The following is a 22,500-nucleotide window of genomic DNA, read 5'->3' as shown; positions in this document are numbered from 1 at the left end:
TTGAAATAATAAATTAGTGGATTAGCTTTCCACACATAGACATGTGGGTGTGACTGTACTATGCTGTGTTACACTAATCATGCCGGCACATAATGTGAGAATTGCATGAGCTCAGGAGAATAGATAACATTATTCCAAATAACACAGTGTGTAGTAGATTTAAAACCGTTTCAACCGTCACATGATACCAGGCGGCAACAAACCACAGAATAACTTCACACTGCCTGACTTCGACTATTCTTTGAGTGTTTTCATTTTGTTGCCTGACACTCTGCCAGTCGAGAACCAGCAGGTGTTCCTCTCCTCAGACTGATATTTTATTTATTCCTGATGATAACATTTATTTGTTTGTTTGTGTCTGAGTATATGGAATTATGGATAGCTGTTGTGTACAGTACAGTGCCTTCGGAAAGTATTCACACCCCTTCACTTTTACCACATTTTGTTTTGTTACAGCCTCATTTCAAAATGGATTAAAGCCAGTGGTCTGGCATTAGTCCATTGACTACACCTCATGGTATTATCTAGCTCTGGTCCATAGCTCTAATGCCTACATTAGAGCTATGGTACTGTTCTATTAGTCCATTGACTACACCTCCTGGTATTATCTAGCTCTGGACCATAGCTCTAATGCCTACATTAGAGCTATGTTACTGTTCTATTAGTCCATTGACTACACCTCATGGTATTATCTAGCTCTGGTCCATAGCTCTAATGCCTACATTAGAGCTATGTTACTGTTCTATTAGTCCATTGACTACACCTCATGGTATTATCTAGCTCTGGACCATAGCTCTAATGCCTACATTAGAGCTATGTTACTGTTCTATTAGTCCATTGACTACACCTCATGGTATTATCTAGCTCTGGTCCATAGCTCTAATGCCTACATTAGAGCTATGTTACTGTTCTATTAGTCAATTGACTACACCTCATGGTATTATCTAGCTCTGGACCATAGCTCTAATGCCTACATTAGAGCTATGGTACTGTTCTATTAGTCCATTGACTACACCTCATGGTATTATCTAGCTCTGGACCATAGCTCTAATGCCTACATTAGAGCTATGTTACTGTTCTATTAGTCCATTGACTACACCTCATGGTATTATCTAGCTCTGGTCCATAGCTCTAATGCCTACATTAGAGCTATGTTACTGTTCTATTAGTCAATTGACTACACCTCATGGTATTATCTAGCTCTGGACCATAGCTCTAATGCCTACATTAGAGCTATGGTACTGTTCTATTAGTCCATTGACTACACCTCATGGTATTATCTAGCTCTGGACCATAGCTCTAATGCCTACATTAGAGCTATGGTACTGTTCTATTAGTCCATTGACTACACCTCATGGTATTATCTAGCTCTGGATCATAGCTCTAATGCCTACATTAGAGCTATGTTACTGTTCTATTAGTCAATTGACTACACCTCATGGTATTATCTAGCTCTGGACCATAGCTCTAATGCCTACATTAGAGCTATGTTACTGTTCTATTAGTCCATTGACTACACCTCATGGTATTATCTAGCTCTGGATCATAGCTCTAATGCCTACATTAGAGCTATGTTACTGTTCTATTAGTCCATTGACTACACCTCATGGTATTATCTAGCTCTGGATCATAGCTCTAATGCCTACATTAGAGCTATGTTACTGTTCTATTAGTCCATTGACTACACCTCATGGTATTATCTAGCTCTGGATCATAGCTCTAATGCCTACATTAGAGCTATGTTACTGTTCTATTAGTCCATTGACTACACCTCATGGTATTATCTAGCTCTGGATCATAGCTCTAATGCCTACATTAGAGCTATGTTACTGTTCTATTAGTCCATTGACTACACCTCATGGTATTATCTAGCTCTGGATCATAGCTCTAATGCCTACATTAGAGCTATGTTACTGTTCTATTAGTCAATTGACTACACCTCATGGTATTATCTAGCTCTGGACCATAGCTCTAATGCCTACATTAGAGCTATGTTACTGTTCTATTAGTCCATTGACTACACCTCATGGTATTATCTAGCTCTGGACCATAGCTCTAATGCCTACATTAGAGCTATGTTACTGTTCTATTAGTCAATTGACTACACCTCATGGTATTATCTAGCTCTGGACCATAGCTCTAATGCCTACATTAGAGCTATGGTACTGTTCTATTAGTCCATTGACTACACCTCATGGTATTATCTAGCTCTGGATCATAGCTCTAATGCCTACATTAGAGCTATGTTACTGTTCTATTAGTCAATTGACTACACCTCATGGTATTATCTAGCTCTGGACCATAGCTCTAATGCCTACATTAGAGCTATGTTACTGTTCTATTAGTCCATTGACTACACCTCATGGTATTATCTAGCTCTGGGGGGGGGGGGGGGGATAGAGTCTGCAACACTGGTATGAAAAACTCAGCTCCACTGGTTTATTTGATTCAACGTTTCGATCCCTTAGGATCTTCTTCAGGAATAGTGTGATCCCTTAGGATCTTCTTCAGGAATAGTGTGATCCCTTAGGATCTTCTTCAGGAATAGTGTGATCCCTTAGGATCCCTTAGGATCTTCTTCAGCAATAGTGTGACAGGGAATGGGTGTGTACCTATATACAGGAAGGGGTACCACTGATTGGCTCTAACGATGGGTGGTGACTCATGCCACCTAAGCCCAAACCAATTAGCCAGTTTCCAATGTCACAACAATAATAATAAACATGACATGTTTAAATATACACAAATACAAAAATACAACAGGTACAGAATGTGTACACAATATGCAATATTATCTAGCTCTGGTCCATAGCTCTAATGCCTACATTAGAGCTATGTTACTGTTCTATTAGTCCATTGACTTGACTACACCTCATGGTATTATCTAGCTCTGGACCATAGCTCTAATGCCTACATTAGAGCTATGTTACTGTTCTCTTCCTGCGCTCGCATGAACTGCAGACCAGACTCCCCTCTGTTGCAAAAATATAAAGAACGTTTTCACTACTCACCAATACAAAGGCGGCTTGTGTCATTAGAAAGCCTACTTTCCTTAGTGGACGCACTCTGAGCCCCTAACCACACAAATAAAATGCACTTTTTGGCCAGAAAATGTTTTTCAAATATCGATAGAGTGGAATAACTAAAAGTATTGTTCTTCCGTTGGGGAAAATAAATCCCTTTTTTGAAATAATAAATTAGTGGATTAGCTTTCCACACTTAGGCATGTGGGTGTGACTGTAATATGCTGCGTTACACTAATCATGCCGGCACATAATGTGAGAATTGCATGAGCTCAGGAGAATAGATAACATTATTCCAAATAACACAGTGTGTAGTAGATTTAAAATCGTTTCAACCGTCACATGATACCAGGCGGCAATAAACCACAGAATAACTTCACACTGCCAGACTTCGACTATTTTTTGAGTGTTTTCATTTTGTTGCCTGACACTCTGCCAGTCGAGAACCAGCAGGTGTTCCTCTCCTCAGACTGATATTTTATTTATTCCCGCTGATAACATGTATTTGTTTGTTTGTGTCTGAGTATATGGAATTATGGATAGCTGTTGTGTACAGTATGTACAGCCTCTGATATCACGCATACATCAATGACATAATACTGCTGGGAACAAACACATGCAGTCATATAGAGCAAAATGACTATAACACACATTCAACCAGTCTGTGTGTCTGTTCTGAGCATCGCTCAGGAACCATTGGACTGATGTGTGTCTGTTCTGTGTCTGTTCTGAGCATCGCTCAGGAACCATTGGACTGATGTGTGTCTGTTCTGTGTCTGTTCTGAGCATCGCTCAGGAACCGTTGGACTGATGCGTGTCTGTTCTGTGTGTCTGTTCTGAGCATCGCTCAGGAACCATTGGACTGATGTGTGTCTGTTCTGTGTCTGTTCTGAGCATCGCTCAGGAACCATTGGACTGATGCGTGTCTGTTCTGTGTGTCTGTTCTGAGCATCGCTCAGGAACCGTTGGACCGCTGTGTGTCTGTTCTGTGTGTCTGTTCTTTTTTTTAAAATATTTTTTATCCCACGATTTTGTAACCCATTTTTCACCCCTGTGTCAATTATCTAATGTGATCCCGGGCTTTACACACCCTCCGCCAACCTGGGGAGAGCAACGAACTTGAACTCATGCTTCCTTCATGCCTGAGTGTCCAAGTTGCTCCTTTACACCTGACAGGGGGGAGTTTCCCTGGTTGGACGTAGCGCGTGGAAGGAACACGTTATTCCAACCAGTTCCTTTCCCCTCCATCAGGCGCTCCGGCTGGCCAGGGGGAGGCAGTTTAGAGACCAGGATTACTGCATGTTTTTGTGAGGGTACCTACCCTAGGGGACACGGGGAGAACATGCAAACTCCACACAGAAAGGCCCTTTCGCCAACCCCGCCTTCGGGTATGGGCACTGATGACACGGAGGAGGAAACACGCCGCCAGCACCCACAGCGTCCCGAGCGGGAATCGAATCCAGGACCTTCTAGCTGTGAGGCGACAGCACTACCAACTGTGCCACCGTGCCCCCTTGTGTGTCTGTTCTGAGCATCGCTCAGGAACCGTTGGACTGATGTGTGTCTGTTCTGTGTGTCTGTTCTGAGCACAGCTCAGGAACCGTTGGACTGATGTGTGTCTGTTCTGTGTGTCTGTTCTGAGCATCGCTCAGGAACCGTTGGACTGATGTGTGTCTGTTCGGTGTGTCTGTTCTGAGCATCGCTCAGGAACCGTTGGACTGATGTGTGTCTGTTCTGAGCACAGCTCAGGAACCGTTGGACTGATGTGTGTCTGTTCTGTGTGTCTGTTCTGAGCACAGCTCAGGAACCGTTGGACTGATGTGTGTCTGTTCTGTGTGTCTGTTCTGAGCACAGCTCAGGAACCGTTGGACTGATGTGTGTCTGTTCGGTGTGTCTGTTCTGAGCATCGCTCAGGAACCGTTGGACTGATGTGTGTCTGTTATGTGTGTCTGTTCTGAGCACAGCTCAGGAAACGTTGGACCGATGCCACTGCCCACTGTGCCCAGTAGGCAGTGTGCAGTCTGAGCGGGAGAAGTGTGTTGAGTGTACAGGGTTTGAGGAGGTCAAACCGGCTGCCGGGCGCGGCTGCACTAATAACTTTGGGGGCGGGCCTGTCTAGAGTTTAAATGGACAGGTATCAGTCAAAAGGGAGACATCGAAGAGGAAGGATGGATGGGGAAGGATCAACATATGATCTCCATATATGGAGATGTATAAATGTTTGAGGTCAGATGTAGAGTTGCTGGCCAATATTGATGGCATCAGGGATCTCCATAAATGGGCATTGCCATATGTATATATATATATATATATATATATATATATATATATATTAGGGCCGGGACTAATTGCGATTAATTAACTACAGAAAAAGTAATGCATTAAAAAAAATTACGCATTTTAATCGCACAATTTTTTTCACTGCGGAACGTTGTCACTGGACAGTTTTCAGACGGACCTGCGCACCAAGTGTCCGTGTCCTCTTCAGACAATAACACCACCAGAAACCGCAGACAGTTCACCAGACTGGGGGAAGCCGCTGAGATCACTTTGCTTGTCCCCGTGGATTGGAAATAGGATTTAAAGGGCTATCCGATGGTAGCGTGGATTACAGCACAGTTGTGTGCAATTACTCAATAAAGAATTATTACCCCTATTACGACAAAAACAATGTTTTATTGCTTAAACTTATGTATTGACTATTCATTGATTCACTAGTATATAAATTTATAAATTTATATATATATATATATTTTTTAATATATTTAAAATCCATTTGAAATAATTGCTTTCTCACTGTTCTCGGGTCAAATAATGATATGCGATTAAAATGCGATTAATCTAGATTAATTAATCGCAAAGCCTCTGATTAATTAGATTTTTTTTTTGTTATTTTTATTTATTTTTCTCTAATATATATATATATATATATATATATATATATATATATATGGGCTTAATATTGGGGGCTCCTTACTGGCAGGTGGGCCAGTAAGGTACAATGATAATAAAAACATATGGGCAGGTCTAATTGGCACGTCTAAATATACTAAATGCAGAATATAATTGGCTACTATGCATCATAAAACAAAAATAAACCGAAAACAGACAGCTGAAATGGACATTCCATGCATATCCTTGTCCTAATCCTAATATTCTAAGAAAAAGCAGTGCAAGAAAATGCATAATATGCCATCAATATATGCATTTACGTATTCAGTATTCATGGCCCAAGCAAGAGGACAGTGAAGGCAAGGATGCAGAGAGAGAGAGAGAGAGAGAGAGAGAGAGAGAGAGAGAGAGAGAGAGAGAGAGAGAGAGAGAGAGAGAGAGAGAGAGAGAGAGAGAGAGAGAGAGAGAGAGAGAGAGAGAGAGAGAGAGAGAGAGAGAGAGAGAGAGAGAGCGAGAGAGAGAGAGAGAGAGAGAGATTCATATTTTAATTATAACAGTGACTTCACGTTCATTCTCCAAATATCATCATTTCTGATCATTAAATTATTTCCAAACAATAAAAAATAATGAAAGTGTACTGGCAGCCAAGTGGAAAATAACTTTGCATTTCAAATGGTTTCTCTTGAGAAAAGAAAGAAGACAGTTCTGGCTCTATACTGTCAGATTACCTCCCAAGAATAGGAATGAGGTACAGAAGACCTAAATACACACCAGTAAGTCCAATCTCCCCCTGCCCCATCTACCCCTCCCTCTGCCCCATCTACCCCTCCCTCTGCCCCATCTACCCCTCTCCCTCTGCCCCATCTACCCCTCCCTCTGCCCCATCTACCCCTCTCCCTCTGCCCCATCTACCCCTCTCCCTCTGCCCCATCTACCCCTCCCTCTGCCCCATCTACCCCTCTCCCGCTGCCCCATCTACCCCTCCCTCTGCCCCATCTACCCCTCCCTCTGCCCCATCTACCCCTCCCTCTGCCCCTACCCCTCTCCCTCTGCCCCATCTACCCCTCCCTCTGCCCCATCCACCCCTCTCCCTCTGCCCCATCTACCCCTCCCTCTGCCCCATCTACCCCTCCCTCTGCCCCATCTACGCCTCTCCCGCTGCCCCATCTACCCCTCTCCCTCTGCCCCATCTACCCCTCTCCCCCTGCCCCATCTACCCCTCCCGCTGCCCCATCTACGCCTCTCCCCCTGCCCCATCTACCCCTCTCCCCCTGCCCCATCTACCCCTCTCCCTCTGCCCCATCTACCCCTCCCTCTGCCCCATCCACCCCTCTCCCTCTGCCCCATCTACCCCTCCCTCTGCCCCATCTACCCCTCTCCCGCTGCCCCATCTACCCCTCTCCCTGCCCCATCTACCCCTCCCTCTGCCCCATCTACCCCTCCCTCTGCCCCATCTACCCCTCCCTCTGCCCCATCTACCCCTCCCCCTGCCCCATCTACCCCTCCCTCTGCCCCATCTACCCCTCCCTCTGCCCCATCTACCCCTCTCCCCTGCCCCATCTACCCCTCCCTCTGCCCCATCTACGCCTCTCCCGCTGCCCCATCTACCCCTCTCCCTCTGCCCCATCTACCCCTCTCCCTCTGCCCCATCTACCCCTCCCTCTGCCCCATCTACCCCTCTCCCCTGCCCCATCTACCCCTCCCTCTGCCCCATCTACCCCTCTCCCTCTGCCCCATCTACGCCTCTCCCTCTGCCCCATCTACCCCTCTCCCCTGCCCCATCTACCCCTCCCTCTGCCCCATCTACCCCTCTCCCTCTGCCCCATCTACCCCTCCCTCTGCCCCATCTACGCCTCTCCCGCTGCCCCATCTACCCCTCTCCCCCTGCCCCATCTACCCCTCTCCCTCTGCCCCATCTACCCCTCTCCCTCTGCCCCATCTACCCCTCTCCCTCTGCCCCATCTACCCCTCCCCCTGCCCCATCTACCCCTCTCCCCTGCCCCATCTAGCCCTCTCCCCATGCCCCACTCTCCCCCTGCCCCATCTAGCCCTCTCCCCCTGCCCCATCTACCCCTCTCCAAATACAGACGCAGCCAGACAACTTTGGCAGACGAGAAAATCAGAATCAGAATAGAGCAGTAAGCAGGGAGAATGGCCAAAGGGGCGTGAAAGCCATTTCTGTGTGTGTGTGTGTGTGTGTGTGTGTGTGTGTGTGTGTGTGTGTGTGTGTGTGTTTGTGTGTGTGTGTGTGTGTGTGTGTGTGTGTCGCATATGTCAGATGGGTGTAGGGCAGTGACTCCAGCAGGCTAATTAACTACTATTATCTGCCGTACCCACTGGCCTATGCCACTAATCCGGCTGATTAAACACAGTGGGGTTTTCTTTCTACGGAACGATAAGGACACACAGAGCTCTACGGAATGATGGAGACGGAAAAGGACACAGAGCTTACTGATGATGGAGCCGTCTGTACTCTGTCTGTCTGTCTGTCTGTCTGTCTGTCTGTCTGTCTGTCTGTCTGTCTGTCTGTCTGTCTGTCTGTCTGTCTGTCCGGAAACTGGAAAGGATTGAACTGACTCTGCCCCCGGGAACGGGAATGCCCGACAGAGCTACTGTGTAATGTTTCTGAATTTAAAGAACATTGGCAATGGTTATGTGAAGCGCATAAACCATCTCAAGAGGTGTTTTTTAGATCTTTACATAAAGCTGCACAGGAAGGATGGTTAAGGACTGGGCCGTGGCTCACCGGTCCAGGCACCCTGCACTTTGACAGTGTACCGCGGGTTCGACTCCCGATCCCGACGGTCTTTACTGAGTGTAACCCCCCCCCCATGTCTCTCTCCCCATTTCCTGTCAGGCTACTATCTATCCCTCTATAAAAAAATATAAAATAAAGGCGAAAGCCACAAAAACAAACATTTAAATTAAAAAAAAAGGAAAGATGGTTAAGAAGTACAGTATATATTTGGTGGATGTCCGTGCAATGTAACTTGACAAACCACTTCTGGCTACAATCGACTTGTGCACAAGCTGCATACAATGTAAGACAAGTGCACCCTAGGCTGCAATGCTAGGTTGAAAGTGTGTTGCAGGTTCGAATCCCAATCCCGACAACCTTTGCTGCGTGTCACTACGCTTCTCATTTCCTATCAGTCTATTGTCCGATTAATAAGGGCATGAAGCCCAAAAACAAATCTTAAAAAAGGGTAAAAAAGACAGATAATTCAGGTTGGATGCCATAGCCGTTAAGACGAGGTGAACTTACCTCGTAGAGGGTGCCTAAGACGTAGGGCAGAGTTTTGTTTAATCCACGTTTATCGGCGAATCAAAACCAAAAAGAATTAGCATGTTTGTAGCATTTTTTGCTAGAGACAGATCCCGACCAACGGCCACGCACGCCATCTTTATTTGCATTATGGCTCATAATCTGGTCAAAATGCAATATTTGGGGCTTCATAAGACCCTAATTTCAGATTGGACGATCAAAAACGATGATCAGACACAACCACAGAGCTGGTGGCTGATCCGTAATGGCCGACAAGAGCAAGAGCTTCTTCTTCTTTCACTTTCTGTTCAATTTGTCTGGCATCCAGCGCCTACCGCCCCCTACAGGTATCTAAGGAGTTAAAAAATAAATAATAATAATAATAGTTGACACTTGTCCCCTTTTCAAAACTGATAACTGAAATAGTCATGACTCATGTAGACTGAAATAGTTTAGTAGTTTTGGATAGTGAATCAATTGTACAGATCAAGTGTGCCCTCTGAATCTGAGACTATGTGAATTAATACATCAGTGGGAAAACACAAGCATCAATATTATTATGACAATGTTCCTGCAGAATATACTGACATCGGGACACATGGAAAAGAAAGATCCCTGACAGGCATGAGTGTCGCATTGTCGATTGGCCAATAAAACAGTATAGCACATGGAGCCGTTTTATACTTAATTGAGTTAACCCATTTTTGGTGGGAACCCCTTTTGGTGTTAGCATTATGTTATGCTTTAGCTATTGAAAAATAGCAGATCGAGCTTGTAGGTCTGCTATTTATTTTTTTAAACCGAAGAACGACTGACATAGAAACATAGATTTTTCAGAAAACTGTCAGGATATAGAATACTTTTTTTTTAAATCTGATCTCGGGTCAAAATGGGTATATAAAAGTGAGGATAGAGGGATGAGTAAATTATGCCACAAAAAAGTGATATAATTTCTATGAAATACATGAATGTACACAACAAACAAACATGGGTTTCCTCAAGCATAATAATACTCACAGAGAACATGGAGCGGAAGTTGCTGAGGTCGGTGAACAGCTCCTCCACCGAGGTCTTCTTAGGGTCAACGGCGTAATACTCCACCATGTTCTGGTAGAGAGCCTCCATGTTGGTGTGCATGTTCACCAGCTTCCCGTACTGCTCCCGTGCATGCTGAGCAAAGCCGTGAGGGCAAAGGTCAAGGGAAACCAAACAGTGAGTGTTTTACCTTTAGACCCCGAGACCGCGATGTCGGTCTCGTCTATTCCAACGTTAGGAAAAAAAAAAGAAGTGTATCTATGGTTGTCTGTATATGTTGAGTATGAACCAAGACAAATTCCTATCAACTTGTTGACATGGCAAATAAAGTATTGAATCTTGAATCTTGAATCTAGGTCCCAAGCAATTAGGGCTGCAACGATTCATCGATTAATCCATTCTGACCTGAGATCAGATTCATACGAGGCTTCCAGTGGACACACACTGGTCTGATTAACCCATTCTGACCTGAGATCAGATTCTAAAAATGTCATTCGTTCTTCGATTTTTCAAAAATAGCAGACCTACAAGCTCCTATGAGCTTGTAGATCTGCTAAAGCATAACATGATGCTAACACCAAAATGGGTTCCCGTTCAGGTCAATCGTAATCAAATCGATTATTCAATTAGTTGTCAACTAATTTAGTAGTCGATTAATCGAATCGGCAACTAATCACTCGTTTTTTTGCAATTTATCATAGGTGAGCCATCTATCTTCCCTTACACTCTGATGATAGTTGCGCAGTAGCGACTGCAAAGCAAAATATGACACATACCGATTATAGTATCAAGAACAAAACATGACTTATTTTTAAATGAACCTATTTGAGTTCAGAAGAGTACTGTTCCTTTTAGACTGACACAATTATATTCTTTAATCAAATGTATGCAGTCAGAATAAGTCTAAAAATAACCATGAGTTGCTTTAATTAATTTTATTTGAATAGCAGCCTAATCAGCAGCTAATCAAATTTTTGAATGAATTATATTTTTTGTTAGAACATAAAACATAAACAAATAACCTAAAAGATATGTCTAAGGTGATAGCTAAATAAGTGTAATGATCCGATTAATCGTTTAAATAATTGGCAGATTAATCGATTATGAAAATAATCGTTAGTTGCAGCCCTACAAGCAATACATCCCCAATACGGTCTGGTTTTTGCCATGGATTGTTCTGTGCACATTTTACCCAGTGCGATGATGAACTCTAGTTCTGCATGAAGTGAAACTGTGAAAGCGTGCATGATTCAAATCTACGGGAGGCTTCGGGAGCAGCATTACTAATGGCAGGGGAAACTAAATCCCTCTGCTCAAGGGAAGATGAGCAGAGGGATTGTCTGTCTGAAGATGAGCAGACACAGATGTCTCAAGTCCATGAGACATCTGTGATATTTTGACATATGAACTTAAAATTCACAGTTATATGAATAACCGAGGCAGATTCTAAAAACGTTTTCTGGAGAAAAGAAAATCTAATTGCAGTCAATGGGTTAATAGATTGAAACTCTTTTCTAAATAACGTAAGAACCCGGAAATGAGTCATGTTCACGCCATCTGTGAAGCCTGGTTTTAACGGTGTCCATGGACATGACAATGAAGGCAAACAAACAATGTCCTTAATTATGGCCAATTTGGGGGTCCTTGACATAAAAACGTTTGGCAACCACTGCTCTAGAGTTGCCAACTGTGAAGTTGGTAGTCGGAGCGCCCCCTACTGTACTGTACTGTACTCAGATAACTGCTACAACGTGTTCATCGTACTGACTCACTGTATGTTCTCAGATAACTGCTACAATGTGTCCATAGTACTGACTCACTGTATGTTCTCAGATAACTGCTACAACGTGTTCATCATACTGACTAACTGTATGTTCTCAGATAACTGCTACAACGTGTCCATAGTACTGACTCACTGTATGTTCTCAGATAACTGCTACAACGTGTCCATCGTACTGACTCACTGTATGTTCTCAGATAACTGCTACAACGTGTCCATCGTACTGACTCACTGTATGTTCTCAGATAACGGCTACAACGTGTCCATAGTACTGACTCACTGTATGTTCTCAGATAACTGCTACAACGTGTCCATAGTACTGACTCACTGTATGTTCTCAGATAACTGCTACAACGTGTCCATAGTACTGACTCACTGTATGTTCACAGATAACTGCTACGTGTCCATAGTACTGACTCACTGTATGTTCTCAGATAACTGCTACAACGTGTCCATAGTACTGACTCACTGTATGTTCTCAGATAACTGCTACGTGTCCATAGTACTGACTCACTGTATGTTCTCAGATAACTGCTACAACGTGTCCATAGTACTGACTCACTGTATGTTCTCAGATAACTGCTACAACGTGTCCATAGTACTGACTCACTGTATGGTCTCAGATAACTGCTACAACGTGTCCATAGTACTGACTCACTGTATGTTCTCAGATAACTGCTACAACGTGTCCATAGTACTGACTCACTGTATGGTCTCAGATAACTGCTACGTGTCCATAGTACTGACTCACTGTATGTTCTCAGATAACTGCTACAACGTGTCCATAGTACTGACTCACTGTATGTTCTCAGATAACTGCTATAACATGTCCATAGTACTGACTCACTGTATGTTCTCAGATAACTGCTACAGCGTGTCCATAGTACTGACTCACTGTATGTTCTCAGATAACTGCTACAACGTGTCCATAGTACTGACTCACTGTAAGTTCTCAGATAACTGCTACAACGTGTTCATCGTACTGACTCACTGTATGTTCTCAGATAACTGCTATATGTGTCCATAGTACTGACTCACTGTATGTTCTCAGATAACTGCTACGTGTTCATCGTACTGACTCACTGTATGTTCTCAGATAACTGCTACGTGTTCATCGTACTGACTCCACGCAGCGTCAGTGACTCACTCAGCATGGCTTCTGGTGATGTGTGCGTCAGCGTGTAGCCACATATATGTGCATATATGTCTGACTCTGTGTGTATGTACTATATGTCTGACTGTGTGTATGTACTATATGTCTGACTCTGTGTGTGTATGTACTATAATGTAATGCCAACATTTTATTTTTATTTTATGAAAAGCTCAGGATCAATGCGTCACCAAGGTGACACGGACGGCTGCAATGCACAGTGGGAGCAAAGTAGCAAACCTTGGAAAATATACAGTTTGGTATGTGCGCTTATCTTCTCAGAAATGGATGGGATCCACAGAAAAGAAATGTGTGTGTGTGTGTGTGTGTGTGTGTGTGTGTGTGTGTGTGCGCGCACACAGACACCCACACACACACACACACACACAAAGGTGAACAAACCTTTGAAGGAGATGAAAGTCTAGCAGGCACAATAGAGTGAATAGGTTACAGAGGATTTGAAGAGTGAACAAATCAATAGATACATATAAAGGGCAAAGAAAAAAGAGAATATTTGGAAAATGTCAAGGAACGAATTTAGGCCTGATTATTAGGCACACATGCCTCTATTTAAAATCCTGCAAAGGCGGGTGGCTTTTAAAATTGATTTAAAATGTTGTTTCAACCAGTCGATTAATTTGAACAGAGGGTTGGAACTATACTGTGGCATTCCAGGGACTACCTTTACACTTTTAATATGGTCAGAAATAGGTAAGAATTCAGCCGGCGTTAGTTATGGAGTTACAATTTAGGCATTTAGCAGACGCTCTTAAAACTCTTTCAGCGCCACCTGGTGGTCACCAGTTTAGGCTTTGAGTGCCAATTCTCCCATTATAAAGAAATAAATAATTTGTAATTATATTATGCATGTAATGTGCATGTCATCACCTGTACACCAGATTAGAGGAATTTTCAAAATATGGATGAAAATAATTCCCAAGGGAAGACGTCTTGACGCCCGTAGCATCCAGTACTTAATTGGCAATTAGACGTCTTGACATTTATGGCTACTAAACAGTTTTAATCCAGAGCGATTTACAGTAAAGCGAGAAACAAAAAAACAGTTACAGTATACACTATAGAGTGCCATGTCTATATAGTGCTTATTTAAGTTACATGAAGTTGGATACGTTGCACATGCCTGTAGGTCACCGAGGCTAGGGCAAGTGCTATGGGCTAAGATGGAGTTTGAAGAGGTGGGTTTTCAGACTACAGCGGAATATTAGCCTCGAGCCACGACCGACTGACTGACACAAGCATACACTGTACAAGAGTGTGCAAGCATGTACAAATGCACAAAGTCATGATAATTTAACTATATGACCACTGTTATCTTCCATGGACTACACACACACACGTACACGCACACACACACGTGCACACACACACACACACACACACACACACACACACACACATACACACACACACACACACACGCTTCTGATTTAGGTCATAGTCTTCACTAGAATCATTTCTCTAAAGCTCTAGGAACAAAAGGATAAATTAATTATTAGCATTCTACCTGTCGGTGAGGTTTTTATAACATGCATAATTAGCACAACAGAATAAATTGTTATTACTGCATTGAACACTCTGAATTTATCTATCTATATACGTTCATCTTGCTCTCTCTACGCATTTTTTGTTCAGTGTGTGTGTATGTGTGTGTGTGCGCACGCTTGCGAGTGTCTTTTTATCCTGTTTTATCGTGAGCGTGTGTGTGTGTGTGTGTGTGCGTGCGTGTGCGCGCGCATGTGTGAGATAGAGCAGGTGTGTGGGTGTAGCAGGTGTGTGGGTGTAGCATCTCTGGCCCCAGTTGTGCCCTACATTAGCGCTCCAATTGATGGGCCTATTTGCTGCCTGGCCCCAGCTGAATCCGGCCCAGTGCCAATTCACTGCTGTGGTAAATGCTGTTCAATAGGTGCTGCTCCTCGATTGACTTGTCAGCGGCCGAGCCGGGGGGCTCGGGGAGCGAGGGGCGGTCGGGGGAGAGGGGAGGGGAACGGACAGCTGAATTGAGAGTCATGGCAGATGAGTGGAGTGCACTCTTGTTCCCTCTGCCTCCTGGCCTGTGCCCTGTGCGTGATCCACAGCAATGATCAGGCTGCACTTCAGTCTTGAGAAGACCCTATTTTCGATGTGGCTCAACTCCTTTTTGCTTCACTTCGACAACCTTGGCTTCCTAAGCGCCTCATCACTCTGCACTCGTATTCCATGTCAGCGCTCAGGGTTTTGATCCTTCTCTCCCCCGTCATTCCTCCTACCCAGCCACAGCTCCACATTATCAGCCCAGTTACTTTGAGGTGGTGGGTGTGAAGTAAAATACATTATTATATTATATTTATAATGTTACCTCAGTGTGTGAAGTGCTGCTCAAAATTGGACGTTGTTTTGAAAGCTTTCAGTGACATTATTCACGATAACGATAATGCGTTCCAAGGAGATGACAGAATGAATGAAAACAGCGCTGCAAAGTGGCGAATGGTGGTTTCAAGCACACAGGCAGAGCTCAGCGCTGTGAGCAGCCTATAGGACTTGGTGGTTTCTGACACTATTAAATCACAAATGGACTCATTCTCCTTCCTGCACTAAATGGGGCCAAATCTGTTCCAGACCACGTTCCTTTTGATCAATACAGGTATTTCTTTTTCATGTCAAGGACCCCCACATTGAAACTAATTAGCCCGGGGACCCCCATTTGAAGAGATACACCAGGGACCCCCATAAGAGAAGATTTTGACGGCTCTCTAGCAGTGATTCTCAACCCATTTAATTTCAAGGACCCCCAGTTTGACATGCATTAATAGTCTACGGACAACCCATTTAATGGTATTTCTATCTCTGGGACCCCCCAGTTTATATTGTAAAATCAATGTTAATTTAACTCTGTCAGTTTTGCCCTCCCTTGAGCACATATACGCTCCAGAGCCGGAGAGGGCGTCTACGTTTATATGGCTATGGTTGTACTATGGAACACAGACACACACAGAGACAGAGATACCTGGAACCTGATCCACTAAACTACCTCAGAGGAAAGCTGCATAAATGACCACTGCTGCCAAATCTGGATCTGGCAGCGGTCTACTCTACGGATCCAAATAGACCAGAAGGGCTGCAGGCAACAGCAACGAGACCGTGTGAATGTTGTTGTGGTAAGTTATAATTACCATCACCATAATTGTTGTTTTCAAACTGTGTATACACAGGAACAATATTGGAGAGCATTCATATTGGGGAAGTACTGTGCATGCAAGCGTGTGCACATGCATGCGCGTGCGTGCATGCATGTGCGCATGTGTGTCAAACCGTCCACACGACCGGCTCGCTCTGCGTGTGAGAATGGATAGCTTCGTTGGGCTACATAAACCCCATTCCCCCCTTAATGCTAACACTCTAATGCCAGATTCCCCTCCAATGACCACTGCCCTGATATCAGCACTGAATATGCATGCGTGCGTGCATGTGTGCGTGCATGCGTGCATGTGTGCGTGAGTGTGTGCGCGTAAAGGATATAGACATCTTGGCGTGGAACATGTCACTGGGGTCATCGGGGGAGGGGAAGGTCTGCAGGTCTCTCTCCAGCTGCAGCAGCTGCCTCTCCATCTGCTGCAGGCTCTTCTCCAGGTTCTCTGCAGACACTGGCACAGACACACACAGAGGCACGCACACACACACAGGGGCACACACACACACACACACACACACACACAGAGGCACACACACGCACAGAGGCACACACACACACACACACACACACACACACACACACACACAGGCACAGAGGCACAAACACACACACACACACACAGAGGCACAAACACACACACACACACACACACAGAGGCACACACACGCACAGAGGCACACACACACACACACACACACACACACACACACACACACACACACACACATGCACAGAGGCACACACACACACACACACAGAGGCACACACACACACAGAGGCACACAGAACACACAGGGGCACGCACACACACACAGAGGCACACACACACAGAGGCACACAGACACACACACACACACACACACACACACAGGCACACACACACACACACAGGCACGCACACACACACACGTTGCCAAACACCCAGACACACAGCAGCCAAACACACACAAAATGCAAAAGAAAGTCAAGGAGACAAATCAATTACAGATATAAAAATAATCTAATACACAGTAATTTTCCAGGCATGGGTGGGTGGGTGTGTGTGTGTGCGTGTGTGTGTGTGGGGGGGGGTCACGGAAAACAATAACATACAGAAGAAGGGAGAGAAGCCTGCAGTTCAAATGCAATGCATGGTAATTACTATACAGTATGTTCCCAGCATGCTGGGGACACCCATAGAGTTAGAATATCAATATACCAGGAACACACAGAAACAAACAATGACTGGAACTGAGAATAAACATCACGTGGTAACTAACTGTATATGCATCCACTTTGTATTGCACCGTGCGCGTCTTTCATGTAAGCACATGCGCGTGCGTGGCGTGCATGTGCAATTGTGTATGTGACAGAAAATAATAAGTATGGCACCCTAACACACAACATGACAAACGTCATCGTCGCCTACGGATCCCTTGTTTATCCCATTCTGACCTGAGATCAGATTCATACGAGGTTTCCACTGGACACACACTGGTCTGATTAACCCATTCTGACCTGAGATCAGATTCTAAAAATGTCAGTCGTTCTTCGATTTTTCAAAAATAGCAGACCTACAAGCTCGTAGCGCGCCACTCGGTGGCGCGCTATGAGCTTGTAGATCTGCTATTTTTCAATAGCTAAAGCATAACATGATGCTATAACACCAAAATGGGTTCCCGTTCACAATGGTATAATTATGTTGCGCTTTCAATTGTGTTACTTGAAAATAACAATGCATCTGAAGAGCCAGATATCAGTGCGCCCAGCAGGGGGCCTGCAGCGGTGACATGGACCCCCATCCTTTTGTTCTGGGATTGTATCATAAACAGGTGCAAACTTACACCACCAAACCTTTTTTCATGTCAAGGACCCCCAAATTGATATTAATTATCCCGCAGACCCCCATTTGAAAAGACATGCCCGGGGGGTTTTTAACGGCTCTAGCAGTGATTATCAACATGTTTAATTTCAAGGACCCCCCAGTTTGACATGCATATTAGTCTACAGACCTCCCATTTAAATGGCATTTCTATCCCTGGGACGCCAATTTATATGGTAAAATCTATGTAAATTTTACTCTGAGTGTCTCAGAGTTACAGACCCATAAGGGTGCATTTGAGTTCCAAACTATAATTTAGCTGGGTACCCCCTGGAACTCCCTCAAGGACCCCTCACTTTGAGAACCAATGCCATATGGGTCTGAGAGTACTAGAGACACAGTTTGGCCATGGGTGACACTTCATTCATGCTAACGTAACCACTGAGTGTAACAGATGGTTTAAATTACCCTGATTAGAATTAAAGTGCCTGACAAAAAGTCATAAGCTGCTTAGTTTCTAAGTACTTTAAACCACCCTTGATCCTAATACAGGCATTGGGGTGGTTCAAAGTGGCTAAGCTTTGCAATGCAATTCTACCACAGACCAAATTTACATAGTATGCATAATAAGAAAAAAAACAACATTTATTTTCTCTCTCCATTTTATTTTAACCCATTTTGGGGCGGGATCGACCCCTTTTGGTGTTAGCATTATGGTATGCCTTAGCTATTGAAAGATAGCTGATCTACAAGCTGTAGGTCTGCTATTTTTGAAAAGAAATCGTTCAAATGTGGACATTTTTAACTAAAATATTTGCTGCTGGGGGGGTCCCTGGAACTACATATTTTGAGATGGGGGTCCGTGGCCCAATAGAGATAATTCTGGGGGTCCTTGACATGAAAAAGGTTGAGCACCACTGACATAGAAACATGGGGTTTTTCAGATTTCTTATAGGATTTGGAATCCTTTGGAAGTCTTTTTTTTATATTTTGACCTCAGTCCAAAATGGGTTAAATAAGGGGTGGATGGATGTGCATAGGCCTAATGCACATACTGTACAGTACATGCATGCTAATGTACTCATTCAAACGTTGTTCCCTCTGATTGAGAACACACACATCGCGCTGCAGCACCAAAGGGGCATTTATGTTTATGTACACCGTGTGAATAAATAAAGGACGGGGTTCTTTCTGAACACTGTGTGCTTTTTACAGCACAGTGTCTAGAGACGATCAATCTGAACCAACGACACAAACACAAACTAATTTACAACTTTGAACTTTCCTAGCCCATTTTGACCTGAGATCAGATTAAAAAACTGTCTTCTACATCCTGACAGTTTTCTGAAAAAGCTATGTTTCTATGTCAGTCGTTCTTCGATTTTTCAAAATAGCAGACCTACAAGCTCATAGAGCTTGTAGATCTGCTATTTTTCAATAGCTACAGCATAACATAATGCTAACACCAAAAGGGGTCCCCGCCCAAAATGGGCTAGAAATGATCAATCTGAACCAACGACAGTCACACAAACTCATTTACAACTTTTAACTTTCCTAGCCCATTTTGACCTGAGATCAGATTAAAAAACTGTCTTCTACATCCTGACAGTTTTCTGAAAAAGCTATGTTTCTATGTCAGTCGTTCTTCGATTTTTCAAAATAGCAGACCTACAAGCTCATAGAGCTTGTAGATCTGCTATTTTTCCAATAGCTAAAGCATAACATAATGCTAACACCAAAAGGGGTCCCCGCCCCAAAATGGGCTAGAAATGATCAATCTGAACCAACGATAGTCACACAAACTCATTTACAACTTTTAACTTTTCTTAAAAAAAACACGTGGGTTTTCATTTTTTTTCCTGCAACCTTCCTCCTCCCATGGAGGCTGCATTGACTGTAACAGTTGAAGGCTGCACTGGCGCTACAGTCCTCTGATGGCATTGTGCCCTGCCATGTTTCAATCAGAACCGTATTCATAGAGCCAAGGTTCCACACTGATTGGTTGTTTCTATGCCCTGGTACCGTCTGGAGAAAGCTTCAAATGGAATCCTATAAGGTATAGCATGTCCCTTTTAGTACTACCAGCTAAAAATATTAACAAATACATTTAAATGTAGGGGGGGGGAAATCAATTGCAATCAGAAATTCAATTATGAAGCTCTCCACTGAACAATCAATTATCGAGCCCAACACCCCTGATTGACCGACCCCCCCCCCCCCCCCCCCCCCACACACACACACACACACACACACACACAACACAATAGACAAACAAACACATAATTTGTTTGGCACCTCACCTCAATAAATAAAGTTGACATAGAGAACTTATGGTAAACACAAAACCTCTAGCTGGTCACCCACTTCATCATTTCCACTGTAATCCATCTTTCTCAATCCAATGTCTCTCTCCCTGCATGAAGAGGCTTAGGCCCTGTGAGGGAACCACAGATACCAATATTCCTTGAGTGGAGAGAGTGGGCCGGGCGCACGGCAACAGGAGAGGAGAGCCAGCAATACAGTCTGTTGATAGGAACGATAATGGCCCAGCCAGTGATGGATGGACATGGAAGAGAGAAAGAGACAATCAAACCCTCTCATCTTTTTGCTATACTGTCCTCCAAGCCACTCTCAGGCTCTGTGTGAGCAGGAGAGCTACCACGGATATCAGGGCGGAATATCAACAAGGACAGCCTGAGGTGGACGAGGCAGAGTTGAAGTAACAGTAACTTTTGTTTGTGTCCATTGCTAAATAAAGTAAATGTAGAGAGAACCGATTGCACTGTAACCACTCATCATCATCATCATTTTTCGACCACGGTCAAGATTGTGGATTTCACAATGCCACGCCAGACTTCCCGGTCCTTCATTGCCATCCCCAGTTCCTGCTTTACTGATGCCTGTGTCCCTATAGCGATGACATCAGGGAACGACAGTTCTCTACCTCTGGTCTGCTTTGAGGCAGGACTCCAGAGAAGAAGGGAAGATATAACCTCAGCTCTGTAGCAGTGGCCCGGCAAACTGTACAGTACGTGTTCTTCTGGATCGGACTAGTGCAGAAACACAGGGAAGGTTGCCGTATATTAGCCCATTCTGACCTGAGATCAGATTCATACGAGGTTTCCACTGGACACACACTGGTCTGATGAACCCATTCTGACCTGAGATCAGATTCTAAAAATGTCAGTCGTTCTTCGATTTAAAAAAAAATAGCAGACCTACAAGCTCGTATCGCGCCACTCGGTGGCGCGATATGAGCTTGTAGGTCTGCTATTTTTAAATAGCTAAAGCATAACATGATGCTGACACCAAAATGGGTGCCCGGTCAGAATGGGTTAGATTACTAATTAATGTTAGTAACCACTAATATGAACGTGTGCCATTCTAGCCATTATTCTTCGATAATGTAAATGAGACTGACTATAATATGCATCCACTTCTGAGCCGGATGCCTGCGAGAGGACACTGTGAGTTACGACACAACCTTGTAGGGAAACACCCTATTGCTGTACACATGATGAGCAACAGCATTAGAAAGATGGACAACAGGTCCACTTCAAACAGATCTTTTTTTGAATAACTCTTACCTACATTAGCTGCTCTTATAAAAGCAGATGAACGGGGGTAATAAAACATCCAACCAAACAACCTTAATTAATATAACGATGTCAATAGAGTTGATTCAAAGCTTCAGCGGCCCATCCAGGATCAAATATTATCAAATTATCAGGATCTATTTAGTATTCTCCGCAAACTACCTTCTCAACAGGCGAGGCTCTGCCGTCTCAATCCAATCCTGATTGGGGTTCACTGACAGCAGGTGTTTTAAAAGTTACATCCTGTTGTTCTGCAAATTAATCTATGTCTTCGTTTGTCTGATTCGAGACCACAGTTGGCATCCAGCAGCATGTAAGAAAACATGTGTAATTACCCAGGATCACCTGCTGTGTGTGTGTGTGTGTGTGTGTGTGTGTGTGTGTGTGTGTGTGTGTGTGTGTGTGTGTGTGTGTGTGTGTGTGTGTGTGTCTGCTGAAGGAATAATGATTGTTGTACTTGGAAGAAAGAAGCAGTGCAGCATCTCCTTCAAGGTGGATTCCTGAAGCATGCTGCTATCCATGTTTCTCCAGGATGCCTGGCTGCTAATCAAAGCAACCATTCATCACAAACCAGAGACTCTGGTGAAAATCATTACTGCTACCTTTATGCAACCTTGTTTTCATGTTTCACAGATCTATACTTAGAAAGAGACATGTTGAGGGTGCTGACCCTGGAGCTCTCATGAACACACACACACACACACACACACACACACACACACACACACACACACACACACACACACACACACACAGAGCAGTGTGACT

General features: G+C 44.0%; 1 protein-coding gene across 1 annotated transcript in view; it reads right to left on the bottom strand.

Annotated features, from left to right (window-relative positions):
* The window catches only part of LOC310854503 (protein diaphanous homolog 3-like), a gene marked incomplete at its 3' end in the record, with an annotated part of 343,448 nt that overhangs the window by 127,607 nt on the left and 193,341 nt on the right, over nucleotides 1–22,500 (bottom strand). Inside the window, exons 23-24 of the mRNA XM_083759183.1 lie at nucleotides 16,662–16,786; nucleotides 10,198–10,362 (exon numbers count right to left, since the gene is read on the bottom strand). Coding sequence (XP_083615309.1) covers nucleotides 10,198–10,362; nucleotides 16,662–16,786 — 290 coding nt within the window. The remainder of the gene's footprint in view (nucleotides 1–10,197; nucleotides 10,363–16,661; nucleotides 16,787–22,500) is intronic.

This window comes from Protomyctophum parallelum, assembly GCF_964188405.1.
Source record: "Protomyctophum parallelum genome assembly, chromosome: 2".
Taxonomy (NCBI): domain Eukaryota; kingdom Metazoa; phylum Chordata; class Actinopteri; order Myctophiformes; family Myctophidae; genus Protomyctophum; species Protomyctophum parallelum.
Note: the sequence above shows the minus strand (reverse complement) of the source record. Positions and strands in the feature narration are given on the sequence as shown.